Genomic DNA, 25,662 nt, shown 5'->3' with positions numbered 1-25,662 from the left:
TTAAAGAAACATGGTTTATGGACAATGGACGATTGACGAACTTGTGAAGGAAGTCAAGCAATGGAGGGAATCTAACAGAAAATAATGAAAATCAATGAAGCCAGAACAGACCCAAGCATCAAACAGCATTTACTTAAGTGCTGTTAGCCAATGGCATAGTCAGGTGAGCGAAGCAGTCTGAGCTGATGCTGACTGCCTCTCTCAAGTTCAAAAAATACTAGAATGGTCATAGACCCAAGGACCATACATTTCAAGTTTGGGCTGCTAAAGAAACTGCTATGGGTTGAACTGTGTCTCCCTAAAATTCATATGTTGAAGTCCTAACCCCCCAGTACCTGGGAATGTGACTGAATTTGGAGGTATGGCCTTTACAGAAGCAATTAAGGTTAAATGAGGTCAGTGAGGGGCCCTAATCTGATATGACTGATGTCCTGATAGGAAGAGGAGTTTAGGGGAGCCTGGGTAGCGCAGTCGTTAAGCATCTGCCTTTGGCTCAGGGCGTGATCCCGGCGTTCCGGGATTGAGTCCCACATCGGGCTCCTCCGTTGGGAGCCTGCTTCTTCCTCTCCCACTCCCCCTCCTTGTGTTCCCTCTCTCGCTGGCTGTCTCTCTGTCAAATAAATAAATAAAATCTTAAAAAAAGAAAAAAAAGGAAGAGGAGTTTAGGACATGGACACCTACGTGAGGAGAACGTGTGAGGACACAGGGAGAGGAGGCCATTTACAAGCCAAGGACAGAGGCCTCACAAGAAATCAACCTTGCGGATGCCTTGATCTCACACTTCTAGTCTCCAGAACTGTGAGAAAAGAAATGTGGTGTTGTTTAAGCCCCCAAGTCTGTGGTGCTTTGTGAGGGTAACCCTAGCAAACTAATTCAGAAACCTGCTATATAATCGACCCATCTTTTTCTCTTAGAAGTCTGAAATAAGACCCAAGTTTCTTTTGTGGTTAGATGCATTCTACATCATACTCACAACCCCAACAGGAAAGGCCAGTACGGCTAACATCCAGTCCCGGAGCGAGATGAGCTTCCTGAGCTGCCTTTCTTGTTCTTGGTTCCCACTTCCTCTAGTCAGGAGGCTGGAAAGATCAGTCAGCACGCAAATGCCAAAAAAGACAGCCTGGATGACCTGGAGGGAGACAACATTTGGGTTAGTCAGGAAGACCTAAAGAGGCCCCAGCTGTAAGGCAGCAAATGACCAACAACTTTGCAACATGACACATGATAAGAGAAGATCAGAAGCATATTTAAAAAGCTGGCCCAACAAATAAAAAAGAGTAAGATATTTGCAAATTGCTAAACAGGTAAGAAAATTCCTCCTAAAAACACTGCTTCCGTTTTTGCTTACCTCAAGACAAATGTGAAGTATGTATACACATACATTTGATACAAGCAGTATCAAATATCATAACAACATGTTCATTATTTTGAAAATATGGTATCTGTGATCTAGTTCTGCTGACTAGTGTGGTTTAACGAACATCGAGGAAGCGCTAAGAAAAGAATCAGGGTAGCCTGAGTAATAAACGAGACACTTTTGTCTGAATGTGAAGAACTCTTCCTATGCTTTAATCTCCTAGATTTAGAAATTTTCTCGCCAAAGGAAGTGGTAGAAAGCTTCTAGTCCTTGAGTCAACTGAATGCAATAATCAAAACTGGTACAGGGTGATTTTCTGTTGTGAAGCCTGAACGATATGACCTCCTTCTCAGGTTTTCTGTTTTTATGAAATAAATTCTTCCCAAAGTAAGATAAACAGAGATAACCCACACCATATTCCCAAAAAAGCTTTCAGCTGTACATTCCCAAATCAATTACAAATGAACTTACTCACATCAACTACGTGTGATACTTGGACTACCATGGGGGAGGACACTGAAACACTACAATTCAGTCATCAGTGAAATTCCTGAAGTGGGGGCAAAAGTATTGATGATCCAGAGCTGTGAGTAGAGGCAGGAAGCATACTGTCATATAGATTAGCAAATGATCATTCAAATTAGGGAAAGGGCAGAAAATATATTCCCTGGGCTCAAAGTGACCTCCATTTAGCACCAAGAATAGATTCAGGGTAATTTTTCTGGCTTGTTTTACCAGAAATCATTTACTGATGGTATATTTGTAAAAGATACAATTTTACTCATTACCTCTTCAGAAAACAACAAAAAGTTTTGTGTAAATGTCCATGTTGGCAGTGGAAAGAATCTGTGATTGAGTGGATGAGTGGATGAGCTCCTCACTGAGGCACAGAACAAAGGGAAGAAAGACCCTCAAAATCACATGTTCCCATCCTTTAGCTTTGCACTGGCACACTCAGATTGTCAATCATTCTGTTCAAAGTCTTATCTAAGCCATTTTGAAAATTCTGAATCATGGAGATTCCATTGCTGGCCTTAGTCAAATAAACAAAAATCCTGTAGTATTTTTCCATATAATAAAATAGCTGTGGTCTGCCAAGCTCACCAAATCCTGCCATTATTAGCCAATCTTAGCTAACGTAATGCTTTATTCCTTCTCATAACTTAGCCTGTCTTTTAGCTTCAATGACTTAAGGTTTATTGTTATTCTTTCTACAACCAGAAAAACCAGAGTGGGAGAATAGTCTGCCATAACCGAGCACGGCCCAACTGAAGGGTTGGCAAGAATCATGTTGTGATGACCAGAAGTAATTTCAATGACTCGGAATAATTTCACACTTAGGAAAACTTTCCATACCATATCTTATCACTTTAGATGTTTGATCTTGATGTCAACCCTAAGGGGTTTTGAGAAATTGGAGCAGCCAGGCTGGGGAATAATAGTCTCCATGCCAATTTGGCCGTGAACATATTAAAAGATGTCCTACCTGATCAATTATCAGGGAAATGCAAATGTAGATGACAATGAGATAGCATTTCTCACCCATATAATTATCTATAATTTAATTCTGACAATACCACTGGTAATGAGGATGTAGAACAACTGGAAACCCTATGGTGGGAATGCAAATTGGGACAACCCCTTTGAAGAATACTTGGCAATGTCTAGTGATTTAAAGATGCATATACTCTATCATCCAGTGACTTCATTACAGAGGGTATTCCCTTACTGAAACTCTCATACATGTGTTCTTGTCACTTGCACACGAAAGTTAATTTCTGCATTCATTGCTTCAAAAAAGTCGGCCTATATGTCTCATTTATTGACTGGATAAATAAAGAGTGCTATATCCATACAGTGGAATTCTAAGTACATATCAACTTTTCATTCTCACAACAAAACATTAAACAAAAAAAGGAAACGAAAAAATGCTACATTTTGATATTAAAGTAAATTTCAAAAAACTGCAAAGATAATTTTAAGGATGCATGTATATAAAGTAAAATATGAAGAAATGCATGGAATTAATAGCACTGAATTCAAGTAACTCTACAAGGAGGATAAGACTTGGGGCACCTGCATGGCTTAGTTGATTAAGCAACAGCCTTCAGCTCTGGTTGCGATCCCAGGGTCCTGGGATCGAGCCCCCCATCAGGCTCCTTGCTTCTCCCTCTCCCTCTGCCCTTCCCTCTTCTTGTGTGCTCACTCTCTCTCATGAATAAATAAAATCTTTAAAAAAAAAAAGGAGGATAAGACTGGAGGAAGGATACAAGGGCCTCAACTCTATCAGTAATACTTTATTTCTTAAGTTGATTATTTAGGTATATTAAAGTTTATTGTATTATTTTCTATGTACTTCATTATTATGAAATATTTCCAAATAACTTAAAAATAAAAGGTAAAAAAAGTGGTTTTCAAACTTTGGGGATGTAGTTGGCTAATCTCTTTCAGTTGTTTTCCTTCTAATTCCGTTTCCTCTATTTTAAAGATAGGCTAGTAATAGCAGGATTTAGTGAGCTCCAAACGAAGTGAATTTTAAAATTTCATGATCAAGTAATTACTACCAGAGTTGCCTTCCCACTATGAACAACTAGACATTTGTACTAAATATATAAATCAGCCTTTTCATGTATTGAACTTTTTCCTCTGCAATCGGCAAAAGACATCTCTTTTTTTAATTAAATGGCTCACCTGATGAGGCCAGGCCCCCTTGAATAATTCTCCTTCTGCCACATACAGTAATGTAATTACAGAGTTTGTTGTATTCACAGGATCTTCCAAAACCCCACGGGAGGAGACTATACAATGGTGAATATCACTAAAAGTCATTTTATTATTCCACACACCACAAGCTGTGGGTTGAACAACTTTCCGAGCTCACTCAGAATGGAGAGTTATTCCAGTTCTGACCAGAGAGGCCTTACTGACTACAGCAAGCATTCAGTAGAGACCTAAGAAGTTCATTACCTAAATAGTGATACTAAAGTAGCCTTGAAATAAAGGTTACTTTACATCCACCCCAACAATACTTACAAAGAAGCAGGAAAAAAAAAAAATCAAGCCGATCTACAAGTAACTTAAATACCTGCAAAAACAAAATTCTACAATTTTTAAAGGAATATACCAAAATCCAGACATTCAACAATATCCAACATTACAATATGCAGCATCTAATCAAAAATTACTAGACTTTTCATGAAGTAAAAAAAATCTTTAACCAAGAGGAATCCAATTAAATAAAAACATATCAAAATGACAGAAATACTGGAATTAGGAGACAGGAACATAAATCACTAAATTAAAGTAAGTTCAAGAAGTTAAATGTGAGTGAAAATTAAAAAGACATTAAAAAGAACCAAACTGGGGGCACCTGGGTGGCTCAGTTGGTTATGCAGCTGCCTTCGGCTCAGGTCACGATCTCGTGCTCCTGGGACTGAGCTCCACATCAGGCTCTCTGCTCAGCAGGGAGTCTGCTTCTCCCTCTCCTTCTGCCCCCACACCCCACTTGTGCTTTCTCAGTCTCTCTCAAATAAATAAAATCTTTAAAAATAAAATCATAATAATAATAAAAAGAACCAAACTGAACATTTGAAAATTAAAGACATTGCCTGAAACTTAAGTCACTGGGTGGAAATAATAGCGTATTGGACACTGTGGAAGAAAAATTTAAAAATTGAATATATACCAATGTAAACTACCCAAAATGAATCAGAGAAATAAAAAGATTTTAAAAATCAACAGAATCTCAATGAACTGTGAGAAAATGTCAAGCAGACTAACCTACGTGTATTGGAGCCCTAAAGGAGCAAGGAGGAAGACATGTAGAAAAAGTATTAGAAGAAATAATGGCTGAAGTTATTCCAAAACTTCATTAAGACTATAAACCTACAGATCCAAAAAACAAAACAAATGGAGTAGACACAAAGAAAACTACATTGAGGCCTAGTATGATCAAATGTTGAAAATCTGTAACACCTTAAAGCCCCTGGAGGAGGGGTGCCTAGGTGGCTCACTCACTTGAGGGTCTGACTCTTGATTTTGGCTCAGGTCATGATCTCAGAGTCCTGAGATCCAGCCCTATGTCAGGCTTTGCAGTCAGCAGGAAGTCTGCTTGAGGATTCTTTCCCTTCCCCCACTCACGCACGCACCTGCTCTCTCTTTCTTCTAAAATCAATAAATAAATCTTAAAAAAAAAAAAAAAAAAAACACTGGAGGAAAAAGACATATCACATTCAGAAAAATAAAGATAAGAAATTTCACAGACTTCTCACGCAAAACAACACAAGCCAGAAATCATTGGAATGATAGCCTTAAAGGCCTATAAGGGGGAAAATTTCTTGAAGGTGAAAGACTTTTTCAGACTAACAGAAGCTGAAAGAACTTCTTGTCAATAGAGTTTCACTACAAGAAATGTCAAAGGAATGGAAAGCATGATACCAGATAATAATTTCAAATCTATACAAAGCAATGATAATTGCTAAAAACAGTAAATATGTGGATAAAATAGAAAAGATTTATCTTTTAATTTACATTATTTTTAAAAAGATAATTGACTAGTTAATATGCAAAAATATGAGAACTTATTGTGAGGATTTAAACATATTTAGAAATAAAATTATAACAGCACAAAGGGAAAGAGAGAAGAAATGGAAGGCATAGGTTGTTAAGTTTTTAATTTTACACAAAGTGGCCTAATATTATTTGGCAGCAGACAGTGGTAAGTTAGGGTGTGTACCATAAACCCTAGAGGAAGCACTAAGAGAATAAAATGGAGATCTTCAGCTAATGCATTAGTTGTCTGTGCTGCATAACCAATTACCACAAATGTAGCAGCTTAAAACACCACCAGTTTATTCATTCACAGTTCTATACTTCTGTCAGAAGCCTGGCTTCTATGCCATTAAAATCAAGGTATTGGTCAAGCACGGTTCTTATCTGGAGGCTCAAGGAAAGGAGCTCCCAAGCTCACTCTAGCTGTTGGTAGAATCCAGTCCCTGTTGACTATAAGACTGAGTTTCATACTTCCTTTCATGTGTTGGCCAGTCATTCTCAGCTCCTTGGATCTGCTCTCCAACACTTGCACCTTCTCCCACCTCCCAGTCCTCAAATCCAGCAACAGGATATCAGATTCTTCTTGTGCTTCAGATCCCTCCGACTTTCCCTTTGCCATCAGTTTGAAAAAGCTTTCTGCCTTTAAGGTCTCATGTGATAAGATCAAGCCCACATGAGTGATGTCCTCTTCTTAAGGTCAACTGTGCCATACATCATAATACAATCAGAGAAGTTTTATCTCATTAATTCACAGGTTCTCGGGGTTAGAGTAGGGCATCTTTGGGAGCTAATTTAGAAACTCTGTCTATCACAACTAATAAGCCAATACTGGAAATAAAATGGAATACTAACAGTACATTAGGGTAATCCAAAAGAAGTCAGAAATTGGGAAAAAGGAACAAGGACTGGCTGAGACAGAAAAAAACAGTAAGATCTCGGACTTTATCTCAATAATGCCTATAATTACATTACATTACAAATGGTCTAAACTCTCCCAATTAATATCGGAGATTGACAGACTGCATTTAAAACACAAACAAAAAGCACTTTAAGTCAATAGATATGGATTTGTTAAAAGTAAATGGATGTAAGTACCAATTTTAAGAAAGCTGGAATAGCTATATTAACATCAAAAAGTAGGTTTCAAGATAAAGGATGTTACCAAAAATAAAGAGAAACATTTCATAATGATAAAAGGGCAATTCCTTAAGAAAGCATAATGATCTTAAAAAGTAAAATATGGGGCTAAATTACTCAATAAATGTCTAATAATAATTTAACAATGAAATAATTCATTGATTCTTGGGAAATAGGTGGTTTTATGAAGATTTAAAAGAAAAGGAGAGGAGAAACCTTAAAATGCAGGAGGGAAAAAAGGAAGGGGAGAAACAGTATCTCATATTCGAGAAGAGAAAAACAAACGTAATTCTGCAAATACAAATGTAATAGTCTAAATAACAGTTTGCCAAACTTGTAAGATTAATCGTATTACGAAGTCTTAATGCCCTTCTACGGTTGATCCATCTACTTATCCAGTGTTGTCATTTGACACAGCAGTCCCCTCACTATTACCTGGTAGCTACCCTGTCCCTGTCTGTAGACCTCTCCACGGGCTCTCTCCAGCTTGTGACCCCAGTAGGGCCCGCACCCCACCTGAAATATGGAAGCCTTCTCCAATGAGTTTGTGGAGTTCAGAGAAAGGAAGTACCACAAAATGATTTTCTCCTCATTTCCAACCATCAGGAGACAGAGAGGAACTTGTTGGGTTTTGTTAGATTTTTTTTTAACTCATAATTTTCAAAAGATAATCCCTAAAATTTATAGAACAGTCCACCATTCCCTAGGGAGAAGCACAGACTGACTTCTGCTTGTATTGCTCATTTAAGCAGTCAGCCAATACTGTTAAGCTAACACTTTAGATTTCTGCTACTTCACTAGAATTTGATTTGAGCTGACAGCCAACAAATCACATTAGAGACAATTTTACTCTATTGCCTATATGTATCATGTTGTCCACTGTAACTTAAAATTCATTAAATTAACTTAAGAATGGGAAAGTCCTATGGAGATGCACAAGTGAATCTTAAGTAGGATTACCTTGAAGCATTATTTGGCTCCAGCCATTCTGCAGAGCTGGCATTTCCAAACCATCAACTCAGCATGACACACATATACACCATCTGGCTTTGAGTTCTTAGCAGGCTGGCTGCTCTTATTATTTTGTATCACGTGTAGAAATGAAGTGGTCAAATGTACCATATCTCTCCAAGAAATATAAATAGGAATTTATCAGAATGAAAAAGAAAAATCCCAGGATATTTTGAACTCACTCTAGTATTTGTGCCTCTAGAATGTTCTCTACTGTTGAATAATTCCTTCTGCATCTTCTCTTCGCCCCCTCAACACTCTCTGTCAGGAAGTAATAGATTATTTACTGAGTGATTTTAGGTTTAGGATTCATTTCCACAAGTATGGAAATGTACCCAAATCCCATTCATATTCTTATCTTTTCTTAGCCATGAGTGGTTTTCATTAAATTAACTTAATATTATTTTCCTTTTTTCTCTGGAACGCACTAAACTATTACAATTCTGCTTCTAGTATAGGGCAAATTCATTAGACTTCTACCATTTATTCCCCAACATAAACGATATGGTTTACCCAGAATAGGTTTTATTGCATTTCATTAGATCATCTTCAATGTCCTCACTTACATGTAATTACACCAAAGCTTTAGTCTGTATATCAGGTTATGTCATTATTATAATTAGTTGCTAATTTACGTTTCCATCTAACAGGCCAATCTCAGACAAGAACAAAGAATGCACCAAAGTAGGAAAAGCAGCATTTTAAGTAAGAAATACAAATCATTGTTTATGTGAATTTTTAAAGACCACAGTATGGCTGTCTTGACCACTGGGAGTAGGACTTCCAATGACATGTATGTACCATGTACCATGTTTTGATTATATTGGATTTCATAAGATTAACATAAAGAATACCATCATATTTGAAAATGTTGCTTATTTTAAAGTTAATTTAGACATGGTAGACCGAAGAAACAAGAAGACAGAACTCTAAGGAGAAGCAGTGGACAACGGAGTGATGTGGATCATGGGAAAAACAGATGGAAAGAAGGCAGTAAGATTTACAGGTGTCATAAGGGAGGGCCTGGGGGAGGCCCCTGTATGAGGATCAGAGCATTAACTAAAGGGAGACTTAGATAAAGACAAGAGCAACTCCTGGCAATATCTGTGTTCAGTGAAGAGTGAATTTGACTGGAGTGAATATGTGGAAAGGATATAAGGGCCATAAACTAGCAAGACTATAAAACATAGTCTTCAAGGAATTCCTCCTCTATTCCACAAATATCATACTTTTTAATAGCACATAATTCCTTCTCCCTGTTATTAAGATAAAGAGTGAATGCCCAAGGTATTTCAGGGCCATGAGACAGTGACTCAGTATGAAGTCAAATCAGTGAATTCTGCAAGGATCTCCTTTGCATTTGTTTCCAGTGCCTTCTTTGCCTGAGACATCTGAATATATGTAGCAATTCTACCACCCCAGAAGTCCATCAGCTATAGGGCGGAGACAATCAGTTACACGTTTGGATGCTACTTTGTAGAGAAATCAATGCATTTAAAACTACCCCAGGCTCCGTCTGCCTCCCTCATCCACTGAGACTGTACCCATCACATGCACCGGCTGGTGAATTTTCCTCTACTCCCTGCCCTGAACAAGCCAAGATGGCTCTCTCACTAGTGACTGTAACTCCATTTTTCTAAGTCTGCCATTTAAGTGGTGTGCTGTAAGCCCAAGGTTTTTCAAGAAATCTTCACCACAAACATTTTTGAGGAGATGGACTCACTGCATCATCAAGCCCGTGGTTTTCAGAATGTGATTTAGAATCTTTGCCCATGTACACAGCCATTTACCTCATATTGCTCTATCTCATTACTGAAAATCGATGAAGTAAGCCATAAGTCACCGCTGGCAAGCAATCCATTCAGACAGAAAGAAAAATAAGCTTTTCAGTCAGAAATAACGCACTTCGATAAGCAGCTTCGGAAAGGAAATCTTGTCAACAAAATTCATTACAATATCACATAATTGCTTCCAATATATAAGGAGCAAGGAGAATAGTCATCCAAAGAAGGCACTTGGATGTGCTTCATAAAGTAATGGGTGCAATCATACCATGTTCCAGAAACAGCCCATTAAAAGTACAGCGGGGACCTTTCCAGAGACTCCATTCAAATCTGCAAATAATGAGAGAAAATTCCCCTCGGGTGTTCTCACTGCGCTTCACTGATACTATGAGCTACTCGAAACTTGTGTAGGCTTAAAGATTTTTTAAACTATTAATATTAGCATGAATCCCTTTTGAACACTGAATTAAACACACCATTGATTTAACAAATATTTATTGATCACTGTGTACAAAGCACTTAGTGAACTAGTAATGCAGAAACTTGGGCTATGAAATGATTGTGTGTTGAGTTGCAAATGCGAATGTGTTTAGAAGTGTCTTACCTCTAATTTGGTGGAATCTACATCTGTTAAATACAGGATATCGAGATTTAAGCGCAATAATAGTGATAAACAATTACCGAAAAAAATGTTATGTCTTAACACAAATCTGTTCTGGAATGCATTACATTTTCTAACATTGTGAAATGTTATCTTACTACTTTTTACTCATTTCAGCAAAAGATGATTTAAGTGCCAAACGTAATCATTAAAGAGCTAGATAAATCGGAAAACTACATTAAAAAGGATATTGACTTGAATTAAGACCAAATCAGATCTTAATTGATTAGATGATATAGAATCAGATAATCATAACCTGTGCATCATCTATATATAATAAGATGAGTTATATATATTAAGAATACATACACATAGACATGTGAAGTTATGTTAATAAAATGGTTATGAAGATGTGGGCCCTGTTCTTAGAACTTTCTATTTTCAATATTTAATAATCTATTGATTTTGATCTAACATTGAGTCTGCATAAAGGGTATGTGTCTATAATTGTAGATAACTACTTGGCAGGTAACTGAATGGTTAACATAGTTATAAAGGTGCTTCTCTGTTTCTAGATACTGATTTCTGCCCTCAGAAACAGATCTTTCAGACAAAAATATCTGGATGGCTTTGAGAGACCTTACTCTCTTTCTTAGCCAGTATTTGCTCAAATTGGCCAGTGTTCTACCATATTCACTAGTTTAACATATCATTTTGAAGTTTACTGTTAGAGCCTGAAAAGTAGAAGATGAATAATTCTTTTCATGTCTACTGTCCACTAGTTCCTGTAAGACTCCACAATATCTACCTCTAGATTGGGAATATTAATTAAATCCCAGAGCCCTTATAGTTTGAGAAAGTATGAAGCTAGCACTCAAAGAAGAGTCTTCCCACCATCCAACTTAATTGACAATGAAAATCTCAGACAAAATTGAAGGTCCCTAAGACATTTTATAATTTCATTAATGACACAGAAAAGTCTGATAATATCAAGTATGGGAGATAATATGGAACAAATTAGTGGGAGTATAGCTTTGTTCAATCACTTTGAAAGACAATGAAACTGAGGATTCATATATCTATGAATGGTTTTAGGTACATCTCCTGGAATCTGGAGTACACAACTCAGAATGAGATTGGAGATTTAGATATAGCTTTTCATCCTTCAGGCTAGTATGAAATTAAAGAAAAAAAAAGCGGTACCACTATTTATTACATTAGGTAACAAGGAAATACATTTAATTCTCAGTTACTTAGGTAACAAAGTAAATACAGCCATGATTTTTTTTTTAAGATTTTATTTACTTATTTGTCAGAGAGAGAGCGCAAGCATAAGCAGGGGGAGCAGCAGGCAGAGGGAGAAGCAGACTCCCTGCTGAGCAAGAAGCCCAAAGTGGGACTCGATCCCAGGACCCTGGGATCATGACCTGAGCTGAAGACAGATGCTTAACCAACACCCAGGAGTCCCCAGCCATTATTCTTTTAATGAAGTTATTACCTTTAAGTTTCTCTTAAGAAACAAGCTTTTCTTATAGGTTCAAAAGTAATCCAATGAACATAACTAAACTGTAATATGATCTTCTAGCTCTTTAAAGACTTGATGACATTTAGAACACTGGAACTGTAAGTTTATGTTAGGTTTTAGAATTGAAATCATTAATTTTTCTTATAAAATGGCAGAGGTTTAATATAAAGAACATTTGAGCTATCATAAGAGAGTAACTGCAAGATGTAACAAGAACTCTAAAAGGTATTCTGTGGCTCAGAGAGAATAAGGAAAAAAGAACTTAGAAGAGGTCATCCTCCCCAAAAATGGGCTTCAGACCTCACTGGAGGAAGTGTGCTTGCAGCCTCTTGGACGGTAGGAAAGTTCTCTGGGATGCCTGGGCAAGATCTGGTCTATAGTCACTGGGCAAGGAGGAAGCAGCCTTCTCAGGTGCGGATGAGCCTTGGCTGATGTGTGGGAGCACAGAAGGCACTGAGCAACCACTGTGGACAGGAGACTTGGAGCACGCGGTGCCCTTCTTGGGAGGGCCACGGGATGTGGTCACTAAGGGTCCGCATACCCCTGCCTATGGCAGGGGAGAAGCAATATTAGACATCCTCCTATCCATGCGGCTGGGCAGCAGCTGGCACCAGTAAGCAAAACCCCTTCCTCCTGCAACGTCCCTTCAGCACCCTCTACTTATCACTGTGAAGGAGAAATGCTTTAAAGTCCAGTCCATTATGGAAGAGCAGATATTACAGGGTGAATCTGGAGCTGAGAAACAATATACACTCATTGAATTCACCACAACTTCATTGGTATTTAATAGCACTGAAGACACTGTTTCATTTATTCTAATGAAACACAGAAGAATCAGGGATGAACATTTGCTTTTAATTATTCAGCCTTGCAACATGAGCCCTACCTCCTGACTTTGGGCCATTTAATTATTTTATGTCATCTTTTATAGAGAGTAAATTAGGAAAACCAATGGAGATATTATCTTAATATGTTAAATATGGTAGAACATTCAAGGTGGTCTATTTTGCTACTAATTTGTGATACTTGCGTTAGACAGAGAAGGCTGAAGTGAATGGCCAAATGAAATTTTACATCTGTGTTGAAATTTAACCAATCATTATCGTAACCTTCCTGCTCATTTCAGAATTGTAATGATAAAAAAATTGAAAACAACCCAAATGGGCACAAATTCAACCATGGAGTTACCTGTAACAACACAGGTGAATCGTTCAAGCATAATGTTGAACAATCAAAGTAAGCTGGAGAAGAAGGAAAAGCTATGATATCATTTAAATAAAGTCCTAAAAAAACTGAATAAAAATCCACAGTATTAGCCCAGGAATACACATGTGGTAAAACTACCAGGAGAAGACAATGATAATAAAATGTCACTCACAGCCGAGTTAAACCTCCCTCTCCCCTTACCAGTACACCGCTCAGGTCACCTTTTACCTTATACCTGATTCAAGTATAATGAAATCATCAATAGTGTTGCTGTTTTATAAATACCTGACTCTCTTGTAGGCCAATGAGGGGAGGGTTTGGCTTTAATTCAATATTGCAACCCTTGAGATTGCCACAACATGTGGGGTGTAATATTAATACCCATTTGCCAATTATGGAATTAATACTAGTGGTGACAGCTGAATGGGTGGCAGGGAGCCTGACTTGGGACTGGTGGAAGGATGGCATCCAAGTGCTGAGGGCCCCGTAGAGAAGGCGCTGGCAGAGCTATATTTCCACTGACCTGCACTGCCATGTTACTTGTTTTTAATTGTGCTTGGCCCCTGGTTATACTGTATCCAAATGGGACCTAATGGGTTTGAGGGTTTGGAAGGCAAGCCCAGCAAGACACTAGAGCAGTGAGGGTATCAGGAGATGAGTAAGGAAAGATAGATCACAGAGTTTAGACTGGTTAGAGAAAAACAAGAAGTTGAGAGAGAGAGAGAGAGAATGGGAGTCCTTTGCCGGGTGGGGGCGGTCACCTGTCTGGTGGGAGCGCACCAACTGAAAGATGGGAGACTGTGATCAGAGAAGGAGTTAGAGGTCAATGCCAATGAGATCCAAGGTGGCTGTGGCACCAAGCTCCAGGCGGGATGAGATAAAAATCATCAGAGTTGAGGACAAAATGTGTTGTGAGGAGTGAATTTCATGTACTAATTATGTTATTGTAAATTTGGGGAGAAAAATTTTAAAAAAGTTAAAAGAAACTGGAGTCAAAATACGAAGAAACATTGATCCTAAAAAAAAATTTCAGAGACATTTTAGGAATCCATCAATGAAGTATATCAATATAAAATATGTTTATAAAACAATGAATAGTAACTGAGTGTCTTGCATCAATAGAAACATAAACAATGGCATCTTTCCTTTAAATTACATTAAAGCAATGCATCTTCTTTTGACATTGACATATTTCTGTTCTTACAAGCAAAGTGTGTGTGGAAGTGCTAATAAATATAGGGAAATATCAAAAGCCAAAACTGTACATGGAGAGAATAATACAAAAAAATTGATGAGTATATATCAATTTGATACATCAGTTTGATTTATATCTCACAAAGGGATAAAACTAGTCTTGCCAAAGTCCTTTAGAGAAGTTCCAGCAGGTATTAATAAAAATATATATTTCTTCTAAAAACAGTATTCATTCAGAAACCTCTGAGAGAAGCTAACTCAATACCGCACATCAAGAAGTCAAATAAAATTTAAAGTATAAATTCAGGAAGAAATAACACATAGAGCTCTAAGAACTCAGCACACGGAAAATACATATTTTATGTTGCTTCATTGGGTACATTAATTTTGAAAACAAGCAATAATTTCCTCACTAGAATAACAAAAATCATCAGCTCTTCGTTAGAAACTGGAAAGTATAAATCTGTACTAAATTTTAAAGATAGCTAGGAAAAACAACTTTATGGAAAACTATCTTGTTCTGCGTATATTAAATTTAGTAAAAAAGCTGTTTAGAAATTTCTAAGTGATTCTGAATGAGATTTTTTCTGAGAATATTTTTTTGTTTAAATCAGAATCGTTAAGAATAATATTATTTGAAATAATTACCACAAGGTTTTACCAGCAGAAAATCAAATGCTTACTTAGGTTTACAAGAGCTAAGCACTTGTACAGTGATACAGTCTTGGTTGCTAACCACAGTGCAAACACAGTGGCTCTCACAGCTTCTCCAAATAGCTAACAGTGACTATTTACGGCAATTTTGCCTGTAGGTAATGAAGGAAGGAAGAGAGAGAGGGGTGGAAGAGGAAGGAGAGAAGGGGAAAAAGAGTAAGGAACATCTTTGGGAGAAAAGCTTAATGTAACGTTGTCTCAGTCTGTTTGGACTGGTGGAGGAAATACCATACAGTAGGTGGTTTATGAACTACAAAAATTGATTTCTCACAGTTCTGGAGGCTGGGGAGTCCAAGATCAAGTACTGGTGAAAACACCATTCCCAGATGGCCATCTTTTCACGGTAACACCTCACCTGTCCCTGGAACCTTTTATAAGGGCATTCATCTCGTTCATGAGGGCGCCAACAACTTGACTTAATCACCTCCCGAAGGCCTCACCTGCTGACACCATCACCCTGGGAGTCAGGATTCAACACAGAATTGTCGGGGGAGGTGGGGAGGGGTGAAGCGGAAGGACAGGACACAAACATTCAGTCTGTAGCAAATACATGTTATAAAATGATCAGGTACTCTGAAAAATATATATACCTCATTCTTAATATAACATGAGATGTGCAATTTAGTCAGTAACTCTCTTGATCAGAATGCAGCAGCTAAAGGTTAATGCTTCAAACTGGTAAATGCTAGAGAATATGGCGGACAATAAGAGCTAATCTATCCATCGTTTCTATCATAACAGACACGGGACACTAGAGTTGAATTGAAAACATTATCTAAAGGTGATCAACAAATTATGTCAAATTTACAGACTGCCCATGAGTAAGATCACATATATAACATCAGCCTCAGTTACTTTCTAAAAAATACACCATTGATGCTGAGCCCAGGACAGACTATTTAGTCAACATTATAAAGCCCAACTTTTCTTTTGTGACTTTAAGGTATCCTGAATGAAATCTCTCCAAATGCAGAATCAGAAAAATCTTTCTTTTAGGGGCATTATTTTCCTTTGTTATGCTGTGATTGTGCCCAGCACACCAATCAGTTCACTGAATAGGGTTCACAGACAGGGATGAATGCCTCTATCCAAGGCTCTCGAGCCAGGCAGAAGCCCCAAATTCCAAACAATGGATAAAGGGAGGGATACACCACTGAGATAACTAAGCCCAAAGTACTCACGAGCAATTGCAGACACAGAACTGTCCTCTTTACCTTAAGAGAAGGCTGCACAGTTTTGTAAGCCCACGCTGCCTCTTGGGGTACAAGGAAGCACCAGGGCCTCAGCTCCATTCCCTCCCACGGTGCACCTCTGTTGCATTCAGAACAAGTTGCCTGTATGCTTTGGGACTCGTGTTTGTTACCCACTACTTAGAAAAGGATTTTACTCCACTCACCCAAATACTGCCCCATTGAGGGAGATCTCTCGAGAGGCCGCATCCTATGAAAATTATTACATGCTTTCAAATTGCTTAGCCTTTAATAATCTCTAATTTAAAGATCTATGTTGCAAGATTTATGATGTGTTTGATATTCAAATGAAGCACATATAGGCAAAAGCTAGGATCCTCTGGTAGCCGCAGTGCTCCGAGACGTGATCTTAGAAATTTTTTGGTAAGAGAGAATGACAAAGTCCTATGAAAATGCTTTCTTTGGGACACCCTCCAGAAGCTCTGTATAGGAGTGGCTTTCGTGCTGATTTTTCGTTAGGTCTCTCAAGTTCCTCATTGTTGTAAAACTCATCCTAGGATCTTACAATTCAGTTACTTATTAACACTATCCATTGTAAGGCAACATGAATGGTAAGTTCTGAGGTTATGCTACTAAATTTCTTTTTATATTCATATTTATTTTTATCATGGTAATTCTACTTACCATGAGATCTACCCTCTTAACAGATTTTTTTAATTGAACCATAAAGTATTGTTAACTACGGGCCCAATGCTGTACAACAGGTCCTGAGAATTTATTCTTATTGCATAACTGAAACTTCACACCCACTGATTAGCAACTCCTCACTTCCCTCTCCCCCGCCCCTGGCAACCACTGTTCTACTCTCTGCTTCTAAGCGTGTATTTTAGACACCTCATAGACGTGAAGCCAGCAGTATTTGTCCTTCTCTGACTGGCTCGCTTCTTGTAGCATAATGTCCTCATGATGCTAAACTAATTTCCGTCAATTGAATGCATATAGTCGACATATGGAAAAGCCTTCTATGCATACAAGAGGACAAAAGCTGACACAAACTATTTTCTTGAAGGTGTCTTTAATGAAGAAAACCTTGCCCATATCTTAAGTCCAACAGGTATGCCTTACCTTCATGTTGAAAGCATACTGTAAATATCGTACACATCCATTTTAATAATGTTTTAATCTTTGTGGACCTAAATTCCTTTTGTGCTTTTCTGAGTCAACGTTTTTACGCAGCAAGTTTAGAAGCTGAGGTCACTATTTCTGCTTGAACATTATTGTGAAACATTCTGCACAGGGCTGCGTGGAATCAGCTCCAGGAGCGCCCACACATCCTCATGCTTGAATCAATTTCTGAGAAAAAATCTTCAAATCTTTCACATCATGAGGACAGCAGGTCATCATTTAGTAAAAAGATGGGTTTTTGGCAGTGACCCTCGTGAGCAGGGTAAAGGCTATACATGAAAAATACCCCAATCAAATCTTGCGCTAAAAATCATGATATACCACATTTTTTTCAAAAGCATATAATGGTGAGGCAACCTCACGATCACCTCCATGGTAGTTTAGGACCCATAATGAGCTTTCACATAGGTTGTTCTGCAGGTTGGCCTTTTCATCTTTCCCAGTGGCTCTTCCATCTGTTTGCGTTTTCCTCCTTAACTTCTCCACTTCCAAACTCTGGTGTAGCCCAGGGCTCAATCACTGGACCTCTTCTCTTTCCCAGCTGCAGAGATCTGACCCAGTGTCCTACTTTGAATATCTTCTCTCTGATAATGGCTCCCACATTGACATGTCTAGCTTTGACCTCTCCCTTGAATGCCAACCTCTCCATTTGAATGTCGAATAGGCAACTCAAACTTACCAAGTCCCCAAATGAGCTCCTTGAGTTCCCTCACCAGTCCGCTTCTGCTACAGCCATCCTCATCTCAACTGATGGCAACTCCGACTTTATAATGACACGGGCCCCAGGCCCTGTGGATGCAGTCCATGAGCAAATCCTGCTGGCTTTATCCCGTTGATACCATGCACTGCTTCTACTACTATCTCACACTCTCTGTTGTGCCAACTCTCACTTGGTTGGTTGGACAAGCCTCCCAATGACCACCCTGCTTTTCTGGTCTTCTCCCCTCTGCTCTATACAGCAGCCAGGATGAGGCTATTACAAGTCAGATCATGTCACCCTGTTCAAACCCCTTCAAAGGCTTCCTGTCTCAGGTCTAGTAAAAGCCAAAGTCCTTAACAACACGTCTCCTGCCATTTCCCCCCTCATTCACTCTGCTTCAGCTCCACTGCTCCCCACTTGGGGCCGTTACACCTGCTGCTCCCTTGAATCACCCCTCCACTTGCTTCATTCAAACATTAGCTTATAGTGAGGCTTTCCCTGCAATTCTGTAAAACTACAACCCCTCCTCACTGATCATGACATTCTCTAGCTGCCTTTACTCCTTTCTTCGGGGGAGAAGTTTTTGTACCCTTTCCCCTCCTCACTGGAACCTGGACTCTATGAGGTCAGGTGCTTGATATATATGTTACTTACTGCTGAATCCCTGGCACTAAATAAATACTTGACAAATGAATGAATAATTGAGTTTTGCCTCTTTCCATTTTCTCGCTCAAAATTCAGACACCAGCCTTGCTCAAAGTCATTCAACAAGGACATTTTGAAGCCTAAATGTGAACTCAGGTCTTTTGACTGAAAGCCCATACTCTTTGTACCAAAGCATGCCAGTTAACCTACATCCAGCATTCCAAGGCTGGGCGTGCTTTTATCATTGCTTACTTTCAACCCCAAATACCTACCAGTGCACAGATCAAATGAAGAGTACAAAAAATTTCACTAAATATAAAGAGAAGAAGGACTTCATCCAGAAAAAAATGCTAACCACTTCCTGTCTAGATTGTGAACCTATCCAGAGCAAAGTTATATTTTATTCATTGTATCACCAATGATACAGGCTCAGTGCCTGGAACAAGGCAGGAGGCAAATGTATGTTCCATCAAGGAACAGAACTACATCAAGTTAACCTGAACCAGGTTAATAAAAAATGTAGAGTATAGCTGCAAAGTCATGGAGTTCTAACCTCAGCTCATGCATGGAGCAGCCAGGACACTTAATGGGAACTCTACTACTGTATATAATCTATGGATCCCAGAAACTGAGGAGGGCGAAGGCTTGCTCTTCAACAAAAATTACACTCTTGGTCAAGAACACTGTGGTCAACCCCAGATGCTTGCGACGTGCCAGGACCTTTGCTTGGTGCCTTTCATGCACAGTCTTATTTAACTGCCGCAAAGTCCTTAAAGCATAACTCTGGGAGGGAGAGTGACTTCAAGCTTATAGAGATTCCTGTATCAGTCAGTATAGGAATCAGGCCTTTTGACTTCAATGCAATGCTTTTAATTCATTACACAAATGCTTCTTTTAAACATGAAAAATAATTAAACATCATAATATACTTGTCTTGCCTCCTATGGTACAAATGAATGCAAATATTCTGGCTCTGAGACTTACAGGCTTCTCTAACATTTCTCCACATTCTTCTGCATTTACTTAATTCTTATTTAAACACCGTAATACAAGTGTGCACTTCCAAATGGGTAGGATCTTTCAGGGATGTAATTTGGACATAAGAATCAAAAGTCTTTAAAATACTTTTAGAAATTTATCTTACTTGGTCACAAAGACTTATGGATAAAAATGTTTATTTCAGTGGAGTTTATATTATTAACAATCTGGAAATTACTAAATTGACCAAAATGACATTACTTAAACCTTGAGGGAATAGTGGACTCTTCCATAATCTGTGAAACACCATGTCTTTGAACAACAGTTAACAACTTGAGAAGATGATAAAGTTAGATGATCAAGTATAAAAAACAGCAATGAAAAGTAACCATCATCCCAACAGCAACAACTATTATCACCCGAATGCTGACAGAGTGCCAGGCACTGTGCTGGGCACATTACTAACCCATCTCATTTCATCTTTACAACAATCTCATGAGCTGGGGCCTCTAATAATCCTGATTTTACATAGGAAGGCACAGAAAAGCGTTTTATATACAGTATGATCTCAAATTTATGTAAAACATTTATACAAAGAAATAATGATCTAAAAATAAAGTTTTTAGTCAGGATACTTCAAACAATTGATGATCATATATAGTGGTCAAGTACCTGTGAGCTGACATTTATTGAAAATTTGATAGCAGTTTAACAAACTTTTTTAAGTGGAAAAATAGGCACTTACAACCTGAACATTTTACTCAAATTACAACTCACTATGTCTAATTGTTAATAAAATAAAAATAGTGCGGGCCTCGTATTTGCTCATATTCTCTTTCTCTCCCTGCCACCCCACCCACCTTTGTACATTCTCTTTCCCACAAATTGAAAGTGGAATCAGAGAAGTTTTTCCATTCATGTTTCTGAGAACTTGTTGCAAATGTGTAACTAAAACAGCAAGCAAAAGCGTAAACTAATTATGTCAAAGGTTCTTGCAACCTTTCCCCTTAGGAACTATCTAGTGTTGTTTTAAACTAGTTATGCTGTTTTTTAGGAGGGGGGAAAAAACCCAGGTATTAAATTTATTATCCCTGTAAGATTTTTGAAAACAGATATGTGTTTTGATAGCTCAACTTGAAAATATACTTTTCTACTAACTTTCCTGCTCTTCGGGGCCACGAAATAGTTGAAGCCTTTACCTAAGTGTTTGGGTTGGTTGTTAAGCTTGGGATTTTGTTTGCAATCAAATTAGGTTAAGAAAATGTTTACAGTACTTCTCTGTCCTAAGAGAATTTACAGAATCAAAATGTCCTTCTAGTACTTCTCAGAGGATGAGGAGCACACCTACTCAATCAGCTTTGGGGAAAAACATCTAAAAACGTATTTTAAATTGTGGCTACCCGAATAGCCTGGGCTAGTTTCTGGAAGGGAACTGTAGATAACATTAACTGAGGTGGAAACACACAGGGCAGCACTTGGTTCTCCGACGTGTGTCTTTGCATTTTCTGATACTCATTTATTTACTTATTCATGTGCTCACCATTCCTAACCACTAGCATCTCTTCCCAAGCAGAAGGCTAGTTCACAGGGCTGTGTTTTACAAATGCTTTTACCTCAGCCTGGCATGCTTTTCTAATTCCAGTCCACCTCTCTCCCATTACTCATCCTTGGAGACCCAGCTCCTCTAGCCCTGACAGCTGAAATGACCCTATATGCCTTGGTGCTAAGATTTTATGTTGTATATTCCTCTATCCTTGCATGTATGTCGCTGTATTTAGATGTCGTTTCTGTCTGTCTACTCTAGAAGACTGTGAACATAATAGGGAGGAGCATATGTTCTATTTGTATCTATCTATCTATCTATCTATCTATCTATCTATATCTATATATATATATGTCTATGTATATATATAGACATAAATATATATATTTGTGTGTGTGTGAGAATGGGAGAGAGGGAGAAGAGGTAGGGACAAGGGCAGAGAGAGAATCTTAAGCAGACTCCATGCCCAGCACAGAGCCCCACATGGCACTCATTCTCACAACCCTGAGATCATGACCTGAGCCCAAATCAAGAGTCATACGCTTAAGTGACTGATTCACCCAGGTGCCCCTGTCTTTAGATTCTTAAGTCCAGTCTACTTGCTTGAGTACTCAGTTGTCCTTAGGCAAGTTCTTTTTATACTCTGAACTTCAGTTTCCTCTTCTGTAAGATGGTTGTAAGCGGATGACTACACAGTTGTACTGTGAAGATTAATCAAAATTCTGCATGTGGAAGCACCTAGAACATGGGTTCTCAATTAATGCTAAATTGAATCTGGATCCATCCACGCACCCCTGCAACACACATCGCAACAGTAAATCAGCACTTGGCAAAACGACTGATAGCTAAATCCTCAATACATGATTACAAAATAAATAAAAGAAACATCAATCAGAGTGTATAGACCAGTGGCCCTTTGAGTTACAAGAACTTTAAGGATATGATGAAAATTATAGCCTTTCTCCCTATATGCACAGCCCCAATTTTGCGTGGAATTATAGGGACTCTCCAAACTCTCTGAAGCCCTGTCATGGTCCCTCGAGTCTATAGGTATCAGTAGGAGTTCCCTCCTGTAGACAATCTTGTATAAAGACTAGATTGCGTAGGCCACATGAACTTCCTTCTCTGACCGCTACAAGTGTTGACTCATCCCGAACAGCATGAGGCTCTGGCCATTACCATTCAGGCCTGGGAACCTGCCTATGAAACAGCTATCAACCACGAAGTGTCCTCTCCTGGTATGTGAGTGGACAGAAACCAAAACGTAAAGATCCACTTTGCTGGATTGTTTTGGGGATTTAACATTATATGTGGAGGAAAAATGCAGTTTGGGCCTTTCAAGCATTTAGGTTCTTCTTATTTACCATAAAGGCAAACATTTACAAAGTCTGTGGACCTTTTTCTCAGTTAGGGTTAGACTTTTTGTCAGAGAGCTCCTGGGCACACAAAATAAGATGCTGATTCTTTCCAGTCTCAACTAAGCTGAATGTGTGTATCTCTCCAACTGAACCACCTAATGTTTATTTACATGTTCAGGTATCACTGGCAAATATTTTAGCTCCCCTGCAGTTCTGTGCGTCTGGAGATCTGAATGAACAATTTCTGGACAGCATCTGGTAAAACTGGCTATGAATTTGCCAGGAATTTTCCTGGAGATAATCTTTACTTGGAGGATTGTTTCTCCACACATCATTTCTCTGGAGATCCCTCGTGTATACCTAAACAGAACTTTCTCAGACCCAGAATCAGGCGCTCCTTCTTCTATGTTTGAAAAATACCTGTAATGTGACACCCATCAAATTACACAGTAATTATCAGTTCCTGTTTCTGTCCTTCTATATTGTGAGAGACCCACGGGAAGAAGCAATGTCTTAATCTTTGCAAACCTATTGCCTAACACAGTGCCTATTTATAAAAGAAGCCACAGAGGAAAGATATAAACATAAAAGCCATGTTCCTTGCCTTCAAGAAGCTCAGAGTGGGGTGATCAAAATAATTATGATGCGATAGAATATTATCCAGACTGGTGGGGAGGATGAGAAAAGGTTTCCCCTAGGGTGTTTCATATCTGAGTTGAGTTTTGGAGAATGAATAAGAGGCAGTCCCCAAAGGAGGGCGATGGATAAGGAGGGCAGTGTGCCCGTTCTAGGCAAAAGCAGCAGCAGTTCTGAAGGGCAGGCAGAGTGATGGAAGGACCTGCATGTAGTTACGATAACTCGCATGTCATGTGAAAAAGGGGTAATGTCCAGACGTGAGACTGGAGAAGGCAGATGGGGCTTGAAGAGGACTCGCTTTTGAAACCATATTAAGAAGTTTTACTTTTGTGTTAAAGGACCATTGCAAAACTCTAAACAGAGGAGTAGCACATTCTGGAAAGATCACCCTGAGAACATAGAATGGTTTGGACAGTGACAACATTGAAGGCAGAGAGGCTAAGGAGGAGGCTCTTTAAGTAAGCCAGGTGTGAGAACGGGAAAAAGGCAGTGAACTAGAAAGGAGGGCCTGGACTGGAGCGTAGCCAGGATGTGGCCGCTGGCTCTGGGGGGAGAAAGGAGAAGAGCCCATAACTACTCCCAGCCTTCAGGTCTCCTGGAAAGGGTGCCATTTGCAAGATGCAGAGCATGCTAAAAAAGTTTCCTCCTTTGACATATTAAATTTAAGGAGTCATCGGGGCACTTAAACAGAGAAGTCCAAAATGCAGTTGGGCATAGGTGGTAATAGTGTAGGGTCTTTCAAGAATAGTGATGCGTCGGTGAAGCCACAAGAGTGAAGAGTTCCCCCAGAAGGAGAGCTCACAACGAGAGAAAACAATGAGTCTGAAGCCGGCCACTTGCGATAGCAACATTTATGGAACTCAGAGCGCCTGAAAAATAGCTTGAGAAGCAGTGTCAGAGAGGGAGGGGGAAGACCACGGAAGAACAGTTCCACGGAGAAGGAACCTCAAATGTTGAAAAGAAACTGGAGAAGTGCACACGTTTTCACGGATCCGACGACGAAGTGCAGTTTCAACAGACTTTAGGAGATACCGGCTAGTGTGAAAAGTGAATTAGAGCCGAGACGCCAGACTCAGTAAGAAATCATCCTTCCCAAAGCGTGACTACGAAAGGGAAGGAAAATAGAGCAAGTAATTAGAATTCCAAGAGACTTCAACTCTGAAACAGTAGCTCTCATTGACTCGTGCACGATTTATTAAATTTTGAAGATTTTTAAAATTTAATGGGAAATACGCTTGTTGGTGAATTCAACAAATGTATTCCTTACTCAAGGTGACCACCTTGAGAATATTTTGATCAGTAATTCTGCAACTTTTTATCTCTGGTGATTGGTGAAGTTAAGTCAAAGACTTAGGAAGGTAGGTCCAGGATATAGTCTATTGGCTTGGAATGGGCATTCACCTCACACTGGTGAATGTGCTTCAGACCTAAAATATGCATTGGTTTCTTCATTCAGCTATGCAGTTACCCAAGGCGGTAAGTCAGTCTGCTTCTCAATATACTCTGTCATTCTTCCCACGCACATCTGCTGCTTTTAAGGATCTTCCAAAGATTCCATCTGGACAAGACATACTACCTCTCACCTACCTCAAATCAACAACAACAACAAAAAAACCCCACACCTCCTCCTCAAGGCTCAAGGGCGCTTCCTCTCTTCAGTTTCAAAATAGAGTTTCTCTGTAATACTTTATTTAAGGGTGTGAGTCTAAAGGAAGAGTTTGCCTCTACACAAACTAGAAGCAGCTCTCTACTAAAAACAGGGCACATACCTCGTAATAAAGCTAACGAAATATGTGCAAGATTGCCACAAAGAGAAACCACAAAACTTTCCTCAGATAAGGTTAATAAAGGCCTAAAGACATGGAGAAAAATACTACGTTCTGGAAGGTACAATATTGCCAAATGTGAATTCTCCCTAAATTGATTATAGATTCAATGTTATTCCAATTAACAATCTAAAATTTTTTTGTGTAAAATCTGGCAAGCAGATTCTAAAACTAAATGAAAATGCAAAAGGCCAAGATGAATAAAAATAATATGGAAAAACAAAGTTGGAGGACTTATATTACCAGATATCAAGATTTAATTTATAGTTATAGTAATTTTAAAGGAGTGTGGCATTGGTGCAAGGATAGACTAATAGACCAAATGAGCAGAACAGAGTCCAGACACAGACTCACATATGACTGGTCATCTGATTTATAGCAAAGTTGCCACTGCTAGCCTTTGGGCAAAAGACTGGATATCCATGTGAGAAAAAAAAAATGATCTTTCACTCCTACCTCACACCACACACAAAAATCATTGTCAGATGGATCATAAACGTGAATGGCTAAATGACAAAACT

At 38.8% G+C, this 25,662-nt stretch overlaps 1 protein-coding gene across 22 annotated transcripts in view; it reads right to left on the bottom strand.

Annotated features, from left to right (window-relative positions):
• The window catches only part of AIG1 (androgen induced 1), a 322,928-nt gene that overhangs the window by 268,985 nt on the left and 28,281 nt on the right, over positions 1-25,662 (bottom strand). For all 22 annotated transcript variants that reach the window (XM_040627866.1, XM_040627863.1, XM_040627869.1 and 19 more), the window contains exon 2: positions 974-1,129. In XM_040627866.1, coding sequence (XP_040483800.1) covers positions 974-1,129 — 156 coding nt within the window. The remainder of the gene's footprint in view (positions 1-973; positions 1,130-25,662) is intronic.

The sequence above is a fragment of the Ursus maritimus genome, unplaced genomic scaffold (genome assembly GCF_017311325.1).
Source record: "Ursus maritimus isolate PB19 unplaced genomic scaffold, ASM1731132v1 scaffold_13, whole genome shotgun sequence".
NCBI classification, from domain to species: Eukaryota; Metazoa; Chordata; class Mammalia; order Carnivora; family Ursidae; genus Ursus; species Ursus maritimus.
Note: the sequence above shows the minus strand (reverse complement) of the source record. Positions and strands in the feature narration are given on the sequence as shown.